Source organism: Vipera ursinii (genome assembly GCF_947247035.1).
Source record: "Vipera ursinii genome assembly, chromosome: 1".
NCBI lineage: Eukaryota > Metazoa > Chordata > Lepidosauria > Squamata > Viperidae > Vipera > Vipera ursinii.
Window position 1 is genome coordinate 162,745,804 of NC_139512.1, and position 19,174 is coordinate 162,764,977.

A 19,174-nucleotide genomic window follows, 5' to 3' on the forward strand; every position below is an offset into this window, starting at 1 on the left:
AACAGTATTGAATTCCTATTATCACATCTTTGCATGAGCAGAATGGCTGCACGTTTGAAGAATACCTACTTTCAATTATGAGATTACAGCTGGTTTCAACTTTGCCAACAGCCAATTTACACTGTCCTTCATCTGATGCGTATGTCCTGGTAAAGACAAGTCGTTGCTTCATGCCCTTGGAGACTGCTTGTATACGGTCATCGGGCTTTATTTGTTCATCATTTATATACCATTTGGAGGAAGATACATCAGGGACTGAAATTTTGCTCTCAAGGATGGCTCTTGTGCCTTCAATAGCATGGACATCTTTCAGAGGAACAATTATCTCCACACCTGCAAACAGCATAAGATAGCCATCATAAAAGGGTTTCATTTCAAGCATTCCAGATTTAAGATACTTCCTCAGGGTCATATTAATATGTTTTCTTCTCGCCCTTTAGCTGGGAGGAAAGTATATTGATATAAACTGCCCCCACAGTCTATCTTTACAGTGCCTGATCAGCGGAACTGAGAGATCTATAGTTTCATAAAACAAACTCATAGATGTGTCTTCTGGAGGTAATTTGTATACTGTAATCCAGGCAATTTCCAGGTGGCATCATCTATGAAAATGGGAAACAGAAGATTGATATACCTACGCTACGCTCCCAGCCCTACCTCTGCAAAATTCTGCCTGAGGGACTGGAGTAGCTGATTGATCTCAGTGCAATTGTATTTCTAGATCATTATTTCCTATCCTCCCCTGAAAGTAATTTCTCTCCCAAATTAGTTTTGATTAAGCTAAAAAAACAAAACAAAAAAAACCCCTCTTCTGTCTCTTCTCTCTTCTCTCTCCTACCCTCCTCCCATTCCACATTTGTTTTTGTGGCGGCAAGTGTCCACATCTTATGTATTGCCGTTACAATTTCTCCAGCATGCATGTCTATGAATACACGTGCAAACAAGATACACAAACACTAAATAGCAGGATTCCTGACTGGCAAGTCTCCTGGGAATTCAATATTCCAATGAGGGAAAAAAAATCCAAGTGTGCCTGTATAGCCAAAACCAACATGGAGGCACAGTGCTCTGCAGCCAGAAAGGAAGAGGACATATCCATAACAGACTTGCTAGGGCAGCTAAACAGATGAGGTCCCTGGCTATATCTTCCCTGTCTTATCCCAGAGGTTCCCTAGATTGTATTTATGGGAAGTTTCACATGGGACAATTCTTGGCGGCAGATTGCGCGTGAGGTGAAAGTAATGTCATGAGAACATATCTCATAAAAAATTAATGAAATACCTCCACGCTGCAGCCACGAGAAAATACACCTTGACTTAGGTTTCTTTCCTTCCCCCCACCTAATTCTCTTTGATCTCTTTCATTTAGTACTTATTGCTTCATTTTTGTCTTAATATTGCCTATATGGTTACAAGATTCCCAAGGAAACTTTCAAACTTACTAGAGACAGATACGTGGCCAGATGTTACGAGAAGCAGACTAGGGATGTTAAAGGAGTATGCTCCTCTGTCTTCTTTGGTTGCATCTTCAACTAGGAGCATATGGGATTGCTTATCTATGACAATGTGGATACGATCACTCGGTTGAATTTCAGCGCCATCCTTCATCCAGACGCCTTCAACATTTTCCTGGGAGAGCTTCACTTCATGTTGTATAATATCACCTTCACAGACTTTCTGATCAGATAGACCTTGAAGGATACTCACAGGTCGTGCTAAGGTATATATATATATATATATATATATATATATATATATTAAAAAAAAAGACGACACAGTTATTCATGATGAAAAATGGTGGGTATAAAATATTCATAAGGCAGGATCAGTTGTTGTGGATGGACTTACGTTTCATCTTCAATTTACAGGAAGTCTTTTTCCCTTCTGCCACAAAGCTATACTCTCCTTGGTCTTCTTTGGCAACATCTTTAATTGTAAGGATCTGACGACCCCGGCGGGAGGTTATTACGTATTTATTATTGGGTGTCAGCTCAATGCCGTTGTGATACCACTTTCCTTCCATATCTTCAGGGGAAATTTCACATTCTAATTCCCCTGAGAAGGATTCTGGAACTTCGATATCCTCCAATTCTTTTATAAATTCAACCACAGCACCTGCATCCAAATGTAGACATTTCAGTAAATGTTGTGAAAATTCCCCAACTGGATTAAACGTTTGCTCCACTTTAAAGCGTTTTCAATAACTTAACAAGGAAAGCTGGTAACTTTAGATAGTATAATACATGTCAGAATAAAAACGTTTCTAGCAACATTTTGTTTTATCTGAAAACCATCTTAATTTACACATAATTTTCACTAAAATGCCCGGTTTCACAACTGTTATTTTTATATAAAATGTTATTGATTTTCTAATATTTGCAAATCATAGGTGATTAATAAACAACATGTTGTCTGGGTTCATTTTTTTACTTAACGATGCATATTAAAATTATTCTGTATCTTCCTTTCTTTGTTCTTCAATATTGCTCTTAATTTTCTTAATCCTCTCTTCTTCAAGTGATGTTTCTTCACTTTTCAAACACTAAACAAATAGAATTCTTTCTACTATTAATACATACAACATACATACAACATTAAATATATATTCCTTTTTCATCATATTTTTCTAATATTGTACCTACTAATATTGCTTCTAAATTATATCATCTTTTCTATCCAATTCATAACTCAATTTTATTTGCAATTACGGTCACCTTATTAGACCAATACCCCATTTTCCCAGCTCTTGTTTCCATTTTGTTTTCCCTTCAGTGTTCAGAATATCTTTATACATTACGATTTTCTCAACAGCGGTTATACTGAGGTGAGTAAAAGCTTCCCTTATTAAAAACCATCCTGGTATTTTCATGTTTCCCATCACATAAAAAATAGATGATTTGTTACTCATATTTAGCATGTTGTAAAAGGAACCAAAGAAAGCTTGTTTGAACATCCCAAAAGTATAAAAAAATTTTTTAGTGAGGACACAGTCATATGATGTAATTTTTTTAAACTATGGGCCTGGGTCTTACGCACAATTTCAAAATGTGCATCTGATTACTTTGTTAAATATCTAGATTTCAAGGGTGTCTGCAAAACTTTCAAGGCTGGAACTATTGTATCTGCAGCACTGACTGCTATAGCCAGAGATCAGTCCAAGGAGAACCTGCCAGTAAAAGCTGCAGTGGACCCAATTTCATGATGTGAGGGGGGATGATGCCAAAGCATTGCCTTTTTTTTATGATGGAACCAGTGAATCAGTGAAACAGCCTTCCACTAGAAGCTAGACTGGACCTTCAGAGATGGCATGTTTTGTTTTGTTTTGTTTTACTTTTTATTAAATTGTGTTTAATTAAGATGTTACTGGGAGTGTGATTTTTTTTTACTGTGGATGCTTTTTGTAAATTGCATTGTAAGCCATCCTGAATCTGGATGACTAGATGGTATACCAATTTAACAACAACAATAGAAGACAAACCGATTCCATCACACAATAACCATTGCAGATTAACAACAACAACAACAACAACAACAACAACAACAACAACAACAACAATAATAATAATAATAATAATAATAATAATAATAATAACAATAACAATAATAATAATAATAATAATAATAATAATAAAATTACAGGAAGTTACGACTGGTCACTTAGTGAGTTGAGTTACAACTGGTCACTTAGTGACTGCTTGAAGTTACGGCTTATCTGGGAAAAGGGAGTTATGAACTGGTTCAGAAGTTCTGCCAGGTGGACTACACCTCACGGTCATATGACTCCACTTCAGGATCTCTGCAATACATCTACATTAGTGGCTGTTTGCAGAATCCCGTGGTCACGTGACCATGTTTTATAACAGTTTTGCCCAAAACCAGAAGTTATTTTCAGCAACAACCACTCTTCAGTGAACAATAGGTTCTAATAAAGGAGAATATTTGTAACTCAGAGTTGACATGAGGGGTCAACTCTGAGCTCTCTGAGCTCAGGATGCTCTCTGAGGGTGCTCTCTGAGCTTGCTTGTTTTTTTGCAGAGGTTTCATTACCCAAACTACGTAACATCACTGATGATGTTATCTAGTAATGAAACATCTGCAAGAAAACAAGCAAGCTCAGAGAAAACAGGTTCACTTAAAGACTGTGGTTTTCATTTACTGTAAATTATCGCTGCATTCATTTGTTTGCTTAACAACTGCCTCAAAAAAGGTTGCAAAATTGGGTCATGTGATTGAACTATTTTACAACTTTCATGACATCAAAGGTAATGGGCAGGCTTCATTACAGTCAAGGACTACCTGTATTATGCTCAACAATGACTGGCTATTCAGAGAAGCTGAGAATGATAGGTTGTAAACCCTAGATGGAAAAGCTCCCATTGAACAGCACAGCGGATATTTCATTTCCATACAGAGAGATATTGAAAAAAGTTAAAACAGTTTCTGTCCTCACCTTCTACAATTAGTTTAGCTGTTGTTTTTACAGATTCATCTTCTACAAGGGCACAGCTGTAGTCGTCTTCATCAAACTTGTCGATCATCAGTATAGAAAGGAAATGACCCTTCCTATCCGAATGTGTTCGGTATTTGTCTCCAGAACATATCTCTATCCCATCCTTGTACCATTGCACTTTAACAAAGGGCTCGGAGGTTTCACATTCAAAGGTTGCCATTGAATCTTTCTCCTTAGCGGTGACATCTTGCAACTCCTGGATAAATATTATATGCTGTTTGGCTGCCAAGACAACAGAAAGATATTGAAGAGGGTGGAAAGTTTGAGCGTGATGACATGAAAGCCAAGACAGTACATGAAAGAGAAACAGAGGTGTATACCTTACCTTGTACTAACAAGAAAGCATGACTGGAGGTTTCACCAGCTACGTTCACAGCTTTCACCATTATGCTGGCAGAATCTTCTGCTGTTACATCTCTGATGACCAACTCACAAACGTTATCTTCTGGCCAGTACCAATAGATGCGATCTGACCTTTCAATCTGCACCCCATTTTTGAACCACTGGCATTCTGGATCGGGTTTGCCTACTACTCGAACACGGAAGTGGGCATCCCTTCCTTCACTAATCGTCTGGCTTTGTATGCGCTCCAATATCTTGGGAGCCTCCATGCTTGGACTAAGTTGAACTTTCTCTGGCTTGATGGTTGGAATAGTGATTTTGCCTTCAGCTTCTAGGGCTTTCCTTTCTTCTTCTGTCAACTCCTTGGTCCAATGAAGAAGTTCTTCTTTTGTCTTCTTAAGCAACTCTTCATATGATTCATCCTTCTTACGAGATTTAAGCTCCACAGCGGTGATAGCTTCATAGTAGCCCTCCTCGGTTCTACGCTTGAATTTACTGCGGAGTTCTTCAGATTCTTCAGATATTTTCTCATGGCTGACCTTTTCTGCCTTTTTGAGTTTCACCACTTCTTTGGTAGTTGCCTCAACTGGTTTGTCAACCTTTTGGACATCAAACAAAAGTTTGCCAGGCTCTGTTGTTGGAGCTTCATGCCTAGGCTCAGGTGCTCGACGAAGTACTGATCTAAAATCTTCCCTCTGTTGAATTTCAATCTTCACTGAATGTTCAACTGAACCTTCAGGGTTTTCTGCAGATATTTTCACTTCACCTGTATCGTATGTCTTGCAGTCCACAATGTCCAGGTAGTAGATTCCATCATAGCGAAGTCTAAACCTTTTACTTTTACGAACAAGTTGTCCGTTGAGGTACCAATTGACTTTCGGTTGTGGGTAACCAGTCACCCTACAGAGGAATCGTGCAATTTCACCTTCAAGGACTCTTGCAGGTTCAGGAAACAAAACTATTTCTGGCTTTTGTTTCACTTTTTGATCTTCTACAAAGCCAGTAACGCCCCCTTCATGTGCCATTCTTTCTAACTCTTCAATGCGCTGAAGCCCCTTCCTGCCTTCTGGCAGCTGAGATTCTTCCACCAGGCTTTTCTCATCTTTAACGATGAGAGTTGCTGACGTGTGGTCTGTGCCGTATTTATTTGTGGCTCTGCACGTAATCACGCCACTGTCTCTAGGATAGGAAACGTCATAGTCAAGACTGCAATATCCAAATTCATTAATCATCCGAAGTCTGTTGGCTGCCTCCAAAGGCTTGCCATCATGTAGCCACTCTACTCTCATGTTTGGATCACCAATAGGTGTGAGTCTACAGTCAAAGTGGGCTGGCCCAAAGCGTTTGAGCCGTAAGGAAGTGAGTTTTTTCTTGAAAAACGGCTTCTGTTGTTTTTCTTTATCGTAAAGGTCTCCTTCCTCCCATTGTTCTTGACCATATCGCAAATGGAGAGGCTCTAATTCTGGTGCTGCGATTTCTTTCGCTCTGTATGTCCCCCTGGGGATGATTAGCCTTCTTTCTGGTTCAGGCTCAGCAAACTCAACTTCCACATTCACTTTACATCGTGTAGTGTCACGTCCGGCTTTATTAATGGCAGTAGCAGTATACCATGCAGCGTCATGTCTGACAGTGGACTCAATCTTCAAGGCAGCTTCACCTTTTGTTCCCTCAATTCTGAAAATCAGAACAGAGAGAGTAAGTACATGATTTTAACAGAACTTTTCAACCAACTGAATTGTTTATGAATGATGTTTATGAATGGGGTTTACGGCACCCTTCTGTCTTCAAGCATTTGGGGAGTACAGAATTTAGAGCATTGTAGGTAGTCCTCAACTTAAAACTGCAACTGGGACCAGTATTTCTGCCACTAAGTGATGCAGTCATAAAGCAGGGTACGCGAGCATGCATGAGAGGCACCGTGCAGGTTGGGGTAGGTGTGCAGGGATATGCATAGGTGTCATATGGGTCAGGTAGTGCACAACTGGCCTGTGAAGCACGAATAGGGGCTAGGAAGAATGTGAATGTGGGGAAGAGTTATCCCAGTGACTTGTGATGCTCCCTGCCAGCTTCTCCTTTGACTTTCTGGGTAAGCTGGCATGGAAGATTGCAAATGGCAGCCAAGGGGCATGTAAATGCCATCAGGTCGCCATGCATCAGGATCATAACAACATGACCACGGGGCTGCTGGGGTTCCAAAACTCCAAAAACTGTTGATAACCACTATTCATTCAGTGCCATTGTAACCTTGAATGGTTTCTAAATGAGTGGCCGTAAGTCACCTTTATGCTTGCTGGGGATAAAAAGAGCTGTAGTCTCAGCATAACTAGATTGTATCAGGTTGAGAAAGCTGTTCAAAATATCACTGAATTCTGAATGAGTCAGTTAGCCAGAAGGAGATATAGGATATTATTACTTTAGTCTTCTTGAAAAATATTTTAAGCACCCTTTAATTTTCTCCCGGCTAATTTTCTGCAATGGTTGGGAGCATGCATGATGTGAGCACACTGCTTTGACTGCATTACAAATGGAACACTTCTATTCATTCTATTTATAAGACTTACTTTATATTGGGATATTTATGGGGCACAATGATGTCACTGTTCTTTAGCCACACAATGTCAGGATTAGGGTTTCCCCGGGCTTTCACATTCATTTGCAGTTTATCTCCTTCCTTGACACTCGTATTCTTCAGTTTTTCTATGAACATCGGTCTTACCAAATGTTCCTTAGCTATGGTAGACAAAAAAACAAACAAGTTGTCAGAGGAATACAGTCAGGTACAAAATTATAACCAGAAACATCCACCCACCCCCTAAGTTAATAGACTAAATACCTTCCACGGCCAAGGTCATTGAAATGGATGCTTTTCCTGCTCTGTTTTGAGCAATGACAACCCATTCTCCTGAATCAGAAGGCATTGTTGGAACAATAATCATGGACTGTGTGCCATCTTCCTTAATCACAATTTTGTGGGTATAATCATTAAGAACTTGCTGACCTGTGGATACAAATACAGGTATTGTTTCAGACTGAGCATTAACTTCCTTTAAGTGAATCTTGAGTTTTACAGAAGATGACACGATAAGTAGAAAGCTTTCGTACCGTTGTGAAACCAGTATGTCTCTGGCATTGGTCGACCCACAACTTTGAGGTCAAATCTTGCCGTCTGCCCCTCTGCACATTTAAAAGAAGTTGGCTTCAGCACAAATACTGGCTTGTACAATCTTTCCAGCTGTGCTTCATCTGTCTCATCCAGCCTGCGTGCAGGAGAGCGTGAAGGCGAACTACGCGCAGGAGAACGGCTTGGGGATCGAGGAGAAAGAGATCTGAAAAGGTAATATGTTAACATGTACAGTTACATGTATCAGGTAATAACAGAATAACAGAGTTGGAAGGGACCTTGGAGGTCTTCTAGTCCAACCCCCTGCTCAGGCAGGAAACCCTATAACCATTTCAGACAAATGGCTGTCCAATCTCTTCTTAAAAACCTCCAGTATTGGAGCACTCACAACTTCTGAAGGCAGGTTGTTCTACTGATTAATTGTTCTAACTGTCAGGAAATTTCTCCTTACTTCTAGATTGCTTCTCTCCTTGATTAGTTTCCACCCATTGCTTCTTGTCCTGCCTTCAGGTGCTTTGGAGAATAGCTTGACTCTCTATTCTTTGTGACAACCCCTGAGATATTGGAACACCCCTAGTTCTTCTTTTCATTAAACTAGACATAACCAATTCCAACAAATGTTCTTTATATGTTTTAGCCTCCAGTCCCCTAATCATCTTTGTTGCTCTTCTCCGTACTCTTTCTAGAGTCTCAACTTCTTTTTTACATCGTGGCGACCTAAACTAGATGCAGTATTCCAAGTGTGGTCTTACCAAGGTGTTATAAAAGGCAACAACTCATTATTCACTAGACTAGGTTCTATTATTCTAAATATGGTACACAAAGTCTAATGCTGTGAGGTTGGGGCTTTTTACCACTCAGTAAATATTTATGTATCCAGTAAGGAGTCACTATGCAGCATATGTTATCGATACAATTAAAACATAGCTACCACTATCTCTGCAAATGCCTTGAATCATGCAAAAATAAATAAATAAATATTTAAGCTAACCTTTGCCACTTCTTCTGTTTTTATCTAAATAAGTGCCATTCGCTTGTCTAAATAAACAAGGATTAGGGAGTAGATATTATCTGTAGGCGGGATTAAGTGAATCGCTGCTCAAGGAAACATAGATACAGAGCAGGGAAATGCTGAAGGATATGAAAAGGATTTAGGACAGCCTTGGTTAGAGGCTCTTATTATCATGCTTCTAGAACCAGAGCATCCAACAAACCCTGTACCACACAAGGGAATATCTCGAGTGTAATATAAAAGAAAAGAAAATATTGAAATGCAATTTCAGGAATTGCATATTTTTGTGCAAAACTTTATGAGATTATGAACGCACCCATTTTGAAGGAGGATATGTTGGTTGTTAGGCCTTCCTCAGTATATTGCAAATCAGGATTTTTTGATCAGCAAAAGGTTTATGGTGCATAAAAATTCCACCCCACTCAGTTAACATCGGTAATTTCTAATAAAACATTTCTACCTCATAATAAAATAAAACAAATACTTGGGAGGGAAGAAAACAACAACAATGACTTGCAAGAAAGAGGCCTGCCTGGATACAGTCTGGGTGAAGGTCTTCTTACTAGTGGCATACATTTATGGTCCTCCCACCCTATGGACATTCGTTCAATCTCTAGTTATTTTCAAAAATGAATAAAAATAAAGACACTGTTTCCATGATTATGAAACAAAACAACTACGGCTCTACAACATTTCAGCAATGAAACATTTCTTCCATCCAAACATTCAAAATTTATTCACAGAAAAATAAATTTCGTACTCATTAACATACCGCCTATGTGCAACTACAAGCAGTTGTCTCAGGCTATAATCTAAAAAATGTATTGGCTGCCCCAAATACAGGCAATCCTCAACTTACAACAGTTCATTTAGCGACTGCTTAAAGTTACAACGCCACTGAAAATAGTGACTTATGACCGTTTTCCACAGTTACGACCTTCGCTGCATCCCCACAATCATGTGATCAAGCTTCAGAAGCTTGGCAGCTGGTTCACGTTTATGACAGTTGTGCTGTGTCCCAACATCACGTGATCCCCCTTTGCGACCTTCTGGCAAGCAAAGTCAATGGGGAAGCCAGATTCACTTAACAACCGGGTTACTAACTTATCACCACAGGGATTCACTTAACAACTGTGGCAAGAAAGGTCGCAAAATGGGACAAAACTCACTAAATGAATGTCTCACTTAACAACATAAATTTTGGGCTCAGTCGTGGTCGTAAATCGAGGACTACCTGTAGTCAAATCATAACGAAGACAAGACTGTTCCTTATTCTTACCGATATCTTCTCATCATTTCAGGGGATGGGATATAACCTGGAGACCCAGTAGGTCCAACAGGCTCAACATATAATTTTGCTGAGCAAATGGCATTTCCCTTGACATTGCTGGCAAAGGCCGTATAAATGCCTTCATCTTCAGGCAAGACAACAGGAAAACGTAGACTGGCTCTGCCATCCGGCATGACCTCCATGTGGTAATGGTCTCCATGCCTGATACGCTTCCCATCCTTGTACCATGCAATCTGCGTTGAAGGAGGTAGAAAACCATATGAGAGGTGAGAATTTTGAGAAGGGTTAGGTAAGGGTTCAAGGTTAGAGTTAAAACGTTTTTTTTTTTTTTGAGAAGGGCCTTCAGTTCCATAAATTGCAGCTCTTTATTTGCTGTGGCTGCTTTGCTCATGTGCATTTTCCTAGGCTTATTTGCAATATATAAAAGTAATCATACACAAAGTTAAAATCTCTGGATCTCTGAATATTAAAGCAGAAATTCCAACTGCTCCAAATCTGAGAATTGTTCATCTTGCTATTATTTCTTTATTTCTTTATTTTATTTTATTGGATTTGTATACCGCCCTATTCCCATAGGACTCAGGCCGGTTTACAGGGCAGTTAAAACCATGAATACAAAAAATTAAAAACAATTAAATTAAATTAAATTAATTATAAACGGTAATCAAAATAATGAGTTTGGAAACAGATTTCAGATATATAGCTTTAAGCTGCTTGGATTCATTTGTTTGAAGTGCTTATAATAAACATAATGTGTCATTTTAAAATAATATTGAAATCAACAAGATGCAAAAAAAAAAAAGGTTACTACCATACTTTAATGCAATTCCGATAAGAAGGTGAGGCTAGGAAGAGTACAAATAACCTATTACTTGTCCTTCTGAAAGACAAATGCATTCATACCTTAGGCAAAGGATAGCCAGTCATCTTGCAATGGAAGGTCACGCCACTTCCCTCAAGGATTCTGTAATTTTTCAGTCTTAATTCAAATCCTGCTTCAATGGTTTCAGATTCAGGAATGTCAACTACCATCTCTTCTCCATCTTCTTCAAGAAGTTCTTCAAGGGTAATCTTAATAATCCGGTACTCAATTTCTTTCATAAGTCTTTCTTCAAAGGAAGAAATATGGAACTCCTTTAAAAAAAATAAAGATGGGTTTATTCCAATATTAAGAAAAACTGTTGAAGAAAAAAAAAGAGGAAAGCAAAAAAGGCACGGTCATGTCTAATTTTAAAAAGGAAAAAAAATACTTTGTGACATACATGGTTGTCTAGCATCCTGTCATGTTGATAAATTATTAATATTGTTCTTGATAGCTGACATCAGACCCTGGCTGTAGGACAGATAATATTCCCCCCCCCCCAAAAAATAGCTTTCTCATAGGAAGAGGGAGCTACTGCTAAAATGATAAGTAGGAGACAAGTGGAGACTTAAAATAGAAAGACGGGGTGGGGGTGGGGAAGGAGAGAAGGAGGACATGTAAAGGCTGGCAAAGCAAAATGGATTTAGATAATGCTAGTTATGAAAGCTTGATTGTTTCCTGAGATGATTGGGCTAAAAAAATCTGAAATTAATCAGAATGTGATCTGGAGAACAGCATTGAAGAAAAGTAGGGTCCGCCTTGGGGAAAAAATTACATAGCGAAGATGGCCTCTGTGGGAGAATGAAGATGAAGATGAGATAGACAGAACAGAATAACAGAGATGGGAGGGGCCTTGGAGGTCTTCTAGTCCAACCCGCTGCTCAGATAGGAAGCCCTATACCAGGGGTAGGCAACCTCGGCTCTTTTATGACTCATGGACTTCAACTCCCAGAATTCCTGAGCCAGCTGGCTCAGGAATTCTGGGAGTTGAAGTCCACGAGTCATAAAAGAGCCGAGGTTGCCTACCCCTGCCCTATACCATTTCAGACAAATGATTGTCCAATATCTTCTTAAAAACCTCCAGAGCATCTACGAATTCTGGAGGCAGGTTGTTCCACTGATTAATTGTTCTAACTGATAAGAATGTCTCTGTGTGTGTGTCTGTGGGTGAGAGAGGGGGGGGGAGAGGGAGTGCCAGGGCGAGTTTGAGAGAAAATGCCAACAAGTATGATTATTACTATTAATTAATAGAAAATAGGAAGGGAATTAGACATAGAAATGGAAACATTTGCTGAACTCTGTAGGTTGCATACATAAGGTGTAGGAAAGGGGTAAAATTAAAATGCCTATCAAGCCTCAAGCCACGATAGAGGGAGGGGGGAATATAGAAAAAATAAATTTGGCTTCTTTATCGATAAATAGATGTTGCCATAGTACAGTACTGGTGTATCAGAAACTGTAATTAAAACTTGGCTTGCTGTGATAATATCACAAGTTTTGTATGATGTCATGAATCAAAACCTACGAAACTATGTAAACCTGTGACACACTTACTTGTTCCTCTGTAAATGTCCTGATTAATACAGTATCTTTTGCCATTTTCTTCCTAATCAGAGCTTGTTCTTTTTCATATTCTTTTTCATAGTCGGCATATAAAGTGGGTGGGGCCACTGCAGCTACTTTGGGCTCTTGAACATAGGCAGTTACTTCAGTTTGATACATTGTTTCTTCTTGAGATTTAAGGTAGACCTCGTACTCAGCTAAAGGAAAAAAATAAAAACTAGTTAAAATATAATTTAAAATAACTCTAGCAAGAACATTTGTGTTCTTCCTTAACCGTTGATATAAGCAATAGTTCCAGTTTACCAGTTACAGCACTATATTTTAAACAGAACACTTTCTATTTGTAAACACCCATTGATAAACAAAATACTTATGTGCAGGGCTTTTTTCCTCACAGAACGCTCATAAAGGAGTTCCGGCACCTTTTTTGGATGGAAACTTGTAGGGTAGGCAAGGCGGGTTGTATGACATGTGTGAGTTCCGGCACCTTTTTCTTTTACAAAAAAAGCACTGCTTATGTGTCTACAAGTTGGAGAGATTAACCCTCCTTTTATAGCTAAGTAATAATTTGAGATTTTAATGAATATTTTAAATCACTGGTTCCAAGCAATTGATGGAGACTTAAGTATGAACTATTAATCTCTTGGCTGTAGCTGGCTTCTGGAAGTGCATGTTGGAAGTAATAATTGACCAAGTATGATAGTGCTGTGCTCTTTTACTAAAAAGATAAGTAGTCATTAAATAGGATTAGCATCAAAGATTAAATCTAACTCTCTCTTTTTTTTGGCTACGCAAATCCTATCCTTCATTAGCTGCATTTGCCTAGTAAGATAAGTAAGTGGCAAGTCTAAACTAGCATGAACATACTCACTGGCTTCTTCCTGTGAACAGCATAGCTATTGACCTCCCCACAACCTGGTTTGTATATAGTTAGATATGTTATCCAAACAAAATGCAGATATTACTTTCAGCTGCACAAAAAGGACAGCCTTGCCTTTCTATGGTTAATTTTGGCCAGAAGTATTCAGATGACACCTTTAATTATAAGCAAGTAATTTGGTAGTCATGTAAGTAGGTAAATGCATAGTGATCTTCCAGTTCACATTTTTATCATTGGCGTCCTTGTGGCTAACTGTAGATGTCTCTGGCTGCACAGACTATGGCTTTGCACATTCCACAATAGTTTATAAAATCTACTTGTAATGTAGTGGGTCCGACGCAAGGAAGAGACGCCAGCCTCAGTACGTGTTCAGCTCTTTATTGGGGGGGGTAGCGTACTGGAGAACAAGTGTGCTGCCACCACGTGGCTGTGTGGAGAAATCACAGTGTGGGCAGTCAGACCCTCCTACCCTATGATGTATTTCCTTTCCCCTCCCCTTTCTGGGATGGACTTCCTCCTCCTTTTTCCCTGGAGAGCCATGCTTCATTAGCAAAAAACATGGGGTCCCAATATGCAGACCCTGGGAGCATTATCATCTTCTAACCTTGGAGACACCTCGGGAATATCTTGGAAATGCTGTACAACGTCATCTGAATTGCAATAAAGATATTTCTATATAAAAGGTGTTTCTACGAGTTCAAACTATCTGGAGAGACCTGTTAAGGTTAATTATATCTGCTTACATAGACCATAGAAGTCTTACAAGAGATTAATTATAGCACAACAGCTTCGATCCAGAATAGTTAGAAGATGATAATGCTCCCAGGGTCTGCATATTGGGACCCCATGTTTTCTGCTAATGAAGCATGGCTCTCCAGGGAAAAAGGAGGAGGAAGTCCATCCCAGAAAGGGGAGGGGAAAGGAAATACATCATAGGGTAGGAGGGTCTGACTGCCCACACTGTGATTCTCCACACAGCCACGTGGTGGCAGCACAACAAGGGCTACCTGGCCTCCTTATATACCTCACCAGGTAGGCGGCTAGCCAATGGGGTTGGCCCTAGGTTTCCCGCCGAAACTGGGTTTCCCGCCAAAACTGTCCAGACCAACGCCCCCTGGTGGCTGCTGCTACGCAGAGGCTGTACCTGGATACATAACAGTTTGTTTGTTTGCTTAAATGTTTTATATAGCCACTAGTCTTATGACAGTGATTCTATTTATTATTCTTGAACCATATTTAGGATAGCTATTGTTCTTTTCTCCTAAACTACTCCATTTGGTAAAACAGAATGTTCATAACGTCATCTTTTAAATAAGGGCAGTATTTACCAAATCAATTTCCCCTCATGATTCTTTAAAATCCATTTTCACCAGTTCTTACTTACCTTCTTCTAATAAGAAAGCTGATGCAGAAACTTCCCCATGTTTGTTACGAGCAACAATAGTATATTCTCCGGCATCATCGGCAAAGGTCATAGAAATTTCAAGTCTGCATTCCCCAGTTTCTTTTTTGTGAAGGATTTTGTATCTTTAGGAAAAAACAACAAACAAACAAGCCCTCTAAGGATGAAGAATTACAACGTCAACAATTTCAAATCTTATCAACCCTAGTGAGAACCAAATGCTTCAAGAGTTTGAAGCAACGCAAGCCTCGATGTAGCCTCAAGAGGAAGCTCCTACTTCAAGAGACAAAACAATGAGGCACAAGTGATAGGAAGATATTGCCTCCGAATGGTTCAGCCAGACTTGCCAAAGTTTTGCCCTTCACACGAGGCAGAGGTTCTATTTGATGTTCTTCTTTAGTCAATCAGGGTGTCTTGGTCTCAAGAGCACCTCCAAAGCTGAAATGCTTCACAAGATCAATTCCTGTTCACACATTACCTCCAAAAAGAATTTATTTAAGGCGGAAGACCCTTCCAACCTCGACTATTGTTCCAAATACCATCTATTGTGATGTGACATGCAAATATGTAATTTTTCTCTTGGAAATAATATAGCCAGTGCACCTTGGGCCAGAGATATTAAAGTTACATCATTATGCAATCTATCTTCCAGTTTCAAGTCCAATCTCCTGGAAAGCAAATGATTAGGTATTATATACCATTGGGGGCAGCCTTATACAGTAATTCATTTGTTTTATGCATAGAGTTTTCACACCATGTAGACATTGCATTTCACTATAAAATGCTTATTGTACCTGTAGCCTGTAGTGACAGGAAGCCCAGCTTTTTTCCAGTAAACATGCGGCTTTGGGTTGCCTCCAACCTGGCACTCAAAAATGACACTTCCACCTTCAATTAACCTCTGTACAACAGGTTTTATTATAAAGAACGGAGCTGCAGGTTCTCCAGATACTTCTTCTGCTGCAGCAATTTCTGCCATTATTACATCTTTGGACTCTACATAGCTAGACATATTATATAAAAAAGTGAAAAATTAGGAATGGAATGCTATCATTAGCTAACATTACAAAACCAAATCTCCACAATTATTTTAATAATTACCGTCTTTCTTCAATGACCTCTTTTGCAGAAACAGCTTCTTTGGTCTCAAACTCCTCTGTGACTGTTTCAAAAACAAAAGAATAACAAAACTGGCATCAAGATATTTTCCAAAATGGATCACTAGCAGAGATATCCCACAAAACGCCACTGAGAATGGCCAGAAATTAAAGGATTCAATTGTATAATCCAGATGTAGGGATTGACTTTGGAATTTTCTCCTTCTAGGAATAATTTTGAAAACGATCAGTTTTCAAACTGACCAAGTGTAAGAAATGTTTAATTTAAATGATACAAATTAGATCAAATCATAACTTTGGATCCTGGATTGTTACATATTTATAATTAGAACATGCCACTTTCCTAATTTTGATTCAATAGGAAATTACATTTTGTACAAATTAAACATCTTCTTTGTCTTGTGCAAACCACATTGTGCAAATACTTTTAATTATAATCTGAATAAGAGAAGCATTAATCCCTGAACCTATAATGTATTTTCCCTCATCAATTTAAGCTATATTTTTCACTGCATTGCAACTCTTGCAATCATCTTGTGAAGAGTTTCTATATCCTGCCATTTCATGTTCAGTTGGATGACTATTTTTGTATTGAGCTCCATCAAAGTAATGGATGATGATTGATCCAAGTCACAACTTCTTTAAAATAGTTTAATGAAATCAGTTTTTTTTAAAAAAATAAGCTGCTGCTTTTGCATGATTTGATGATTTGTCTATGGATTAGATTTCTAGGATGAATGAATTTGTCCTTGCAACATGGTGCAATTGCTTTGTACAGTAATGAAAGAAATATCCTTTTAAGCATGACCCGTTTGAGATATTGAGAAGGATTTAGATCACAGTTATTGGATGAGTCACATATTTCAGTCAAGTAGAGGAGTATACATTTGACGGGAATAAAATATGAGCAAAATGCCTTTTTTTTCCTTTGGGCATAAATGGTGCCATTATCCCTAGAATGTCAGGGTGAAAAATAGTCTTTCTATCCGCCCAGTGATAAAATCATCCTGAGTTTCATGGCTGAGGGAGATTTAAAGCCTCTGGTCCAAACTCTAAACTGCCACACCAAAATGCTTTCGGATTGATGGGTATGATAAAAATTATTACGTGTGCGTAAAGATACAGAAGAGTAGACTCATGACTCCTTTATTCACAGTTTTTAATAATTCGATGAACCCAATAACTAGAATGGGTAAAATAACCTGTTTGTTTCCACTCATTCCCCACTTGTGTAATATTCTTTGATATTATACTTATATAACAGTAATATTTAACAGACCACCCACCCAAAAAGTCTGCCCTCCATTTCTCTCCATACTTGCCTTGTACAAGGAGGTAGCAGGAAGTGCTAACGCTTCCTGCCTCATTGGAAGCTGTGCAAGTAAATTTTCCACTGTCCTCTGCAAAAGCTTCTCGGATCACAAGGCGAGCAACTCCTGCCTCAAAGGTAATTTGGAAATCAATGGAACTTTCAATGTGGTAGTCTTCTCTGTACCAAGCAACAGTTGGAGCAGGATAGGCAGAGATGCGGCATTCCAGAGTGACAGACTCTCCCTCCATAACAGTCACATTTTTCAGCATCTAGATAGCACAAGCAAGAAAGAACCTTGTGGCACCTTAAACAAGTTACTAGAAGTCTAGGTTGGCTCCCTTCATTTTGGAGAGCTGGGCATGCATGCAAGAATGGGGTAGGATCACAAGACTAACAATCCAATTATGGATATAGAGGAAATGAAATGCAGAACGTAAGTGTGTGTGTGTGTGTGTGTGTGTGTGTGTGTGTGTTTGTGTGTGTGTGTGTGTGTGTGTGTGTGTAAGAGAGAGGTGGGGAGAGAGGGAGAGAATAGAAATGCATGCATGCACAAAATATTCATATAATCTCTTTGCTTATAATAAACATTTTAGAAACAGAAAACATAGAACCAATTCTTGCACCATACGCAAGAATTCCGCAGAAGTCATTTCACCTTTGAATGTCTGAATTGCAATGCAGGCAGTGATGTTATATGAGAATGATAGCTAGATGTCTACCTAGTAACCTAGTATGTTACTGACCACAGCATACAGAAACTGAAGCCATGTCCAAACTCCAACTATGTTCCTCTTTGGTCATTTAGACTTAAAAATGTCTTGGCAATCTTTTAGATCCTTACACACTCTTATCTTTTGCTGGTGGATTTCACTTCATTCTATGCTGTCTTACCTGGTTTCACATTTTATTATGTCTGAATTTAAATTTCATTTTGTTCAGCACTCAAGAAGTACTATAAACGAAGGTCTGACAGAATTTTGGTCTGCTCTGATATTGACCGCTCCAAAGACATTCTTTTGTGAGTACTGCTGGAAATATTCATCTAAAGTTGATTTGATATTTTTTACAATGCAGCAAATCAATAATATACAGTATGAGTTTCTTATATAAGATTTATTTATAGATCATGGCACTGCTCACTTAATTGTAGGCTGATATCTTCCTTTGGTTTATTGTCATTATCTTCTATCTAAGGAGTATTCTAAGTGTGGTCTTACTAAGGCTTTATAGTACCATTTTATAAAGCCTTAGTAAGACCACACTTAGAATACTTCATCCAGTTTTGCTCACCATATTATAAAAAAGATGCAGCAAAGAGCCACAAAGATGATTAGTGGGCCGGAGGCTAGCCTAAAACATATCAAGAACGGTTGCAGGAATTGGGTTTGTCTAGTCTATTGAAAAGAAGGACTAGGGGTGACATGATAGCAGTGTTCCAATATTTGAGGGGCTGCAACAAAGAAGAGGGGATCAACCTATTTTTCAAAGCACCAGAAGGCAAGATAAAAAAAAATAATGGGTGGAAACTAATCAAAGACAGAAGCAACCTAGAACTAAGGAGAAAGTTCCTAATAGAACATTTAACCAGTGGACCAGCTTGCCTTCAAAATTGTGGATGCTTTTAAGAAGAGACTGGACAGCCACTTGTCCGAAATGGCATGCTTGCATATGGGGTTGGACTAGAAGACCTCCAAGTCCTTTCCAACTCTGTTATTGTGATATTCTGTTGTTATTCTGTTATACTATTATTCTGTCTTCTTTT

General features: G+C 38.8%; 1 protein-coding gene across 1 annotated transcript in view; it reads right to left on the reverse strand.

The window, feature by feature from the left end:
- TTN (titin) overlaps nt 1–19,174 on the reverse strand; it is a 314,290-nt gene that overhangs the window by 272,181 nt on the left and 22,935 nt on the right. The window contains exons 18-32 of the mRNA XM_083368347.1: nt 17,423–17,681; nt 16,084–16,144; nt 15,777–15,986; nt 14,965–15,107; nt 12,692–12,897; nt 11,179–11,409; nt 10,264–10,508; nt 7,954–8,177; nt 7,685–7,849; nt 7,413–7,581; nt 4,835–6,525; nt 4,450–4,731; nt 1,848–2,114; nt 1,442–1,714; nt 70–333 (exon numbers count right to left, since the gene is read on the reverse strand). Of these exons, the coding sequence (XP_083224473.1) occupies nt 70–333; nt 1,442–1,714; nt 1,848–2,114; nt 4,450–4,731; nt 4,835–6,525; nt 7,413–7,581; nt 7,685–7,849; nt 7,954–8,177; nt 10,264–10,508; nt 11,179–11,409; nt 12,692–12,897; nt 14,965–15,107; nt 15,777–15,986; nt 16,084–16,144; nt 17,423–17,681 (4,690 nt within the window). The remainder of the gene's footprint in view (nt 1–69; nt 334–1,441; nt 1,715–1,847; nt 2,115–4,449; nt 4,732–4,834; nt 6,526–7,412; nt 7,582–7,684; nt 7,850–7,953; nt 8,178–10,263; nt 10,509–11,178; nt 11,410–12,691; nt 12,898–14,964; nt 15,108–15,776; nt 15,987–16,083; nt 16,145–17,422; nt 17,682–19,174) is intronic.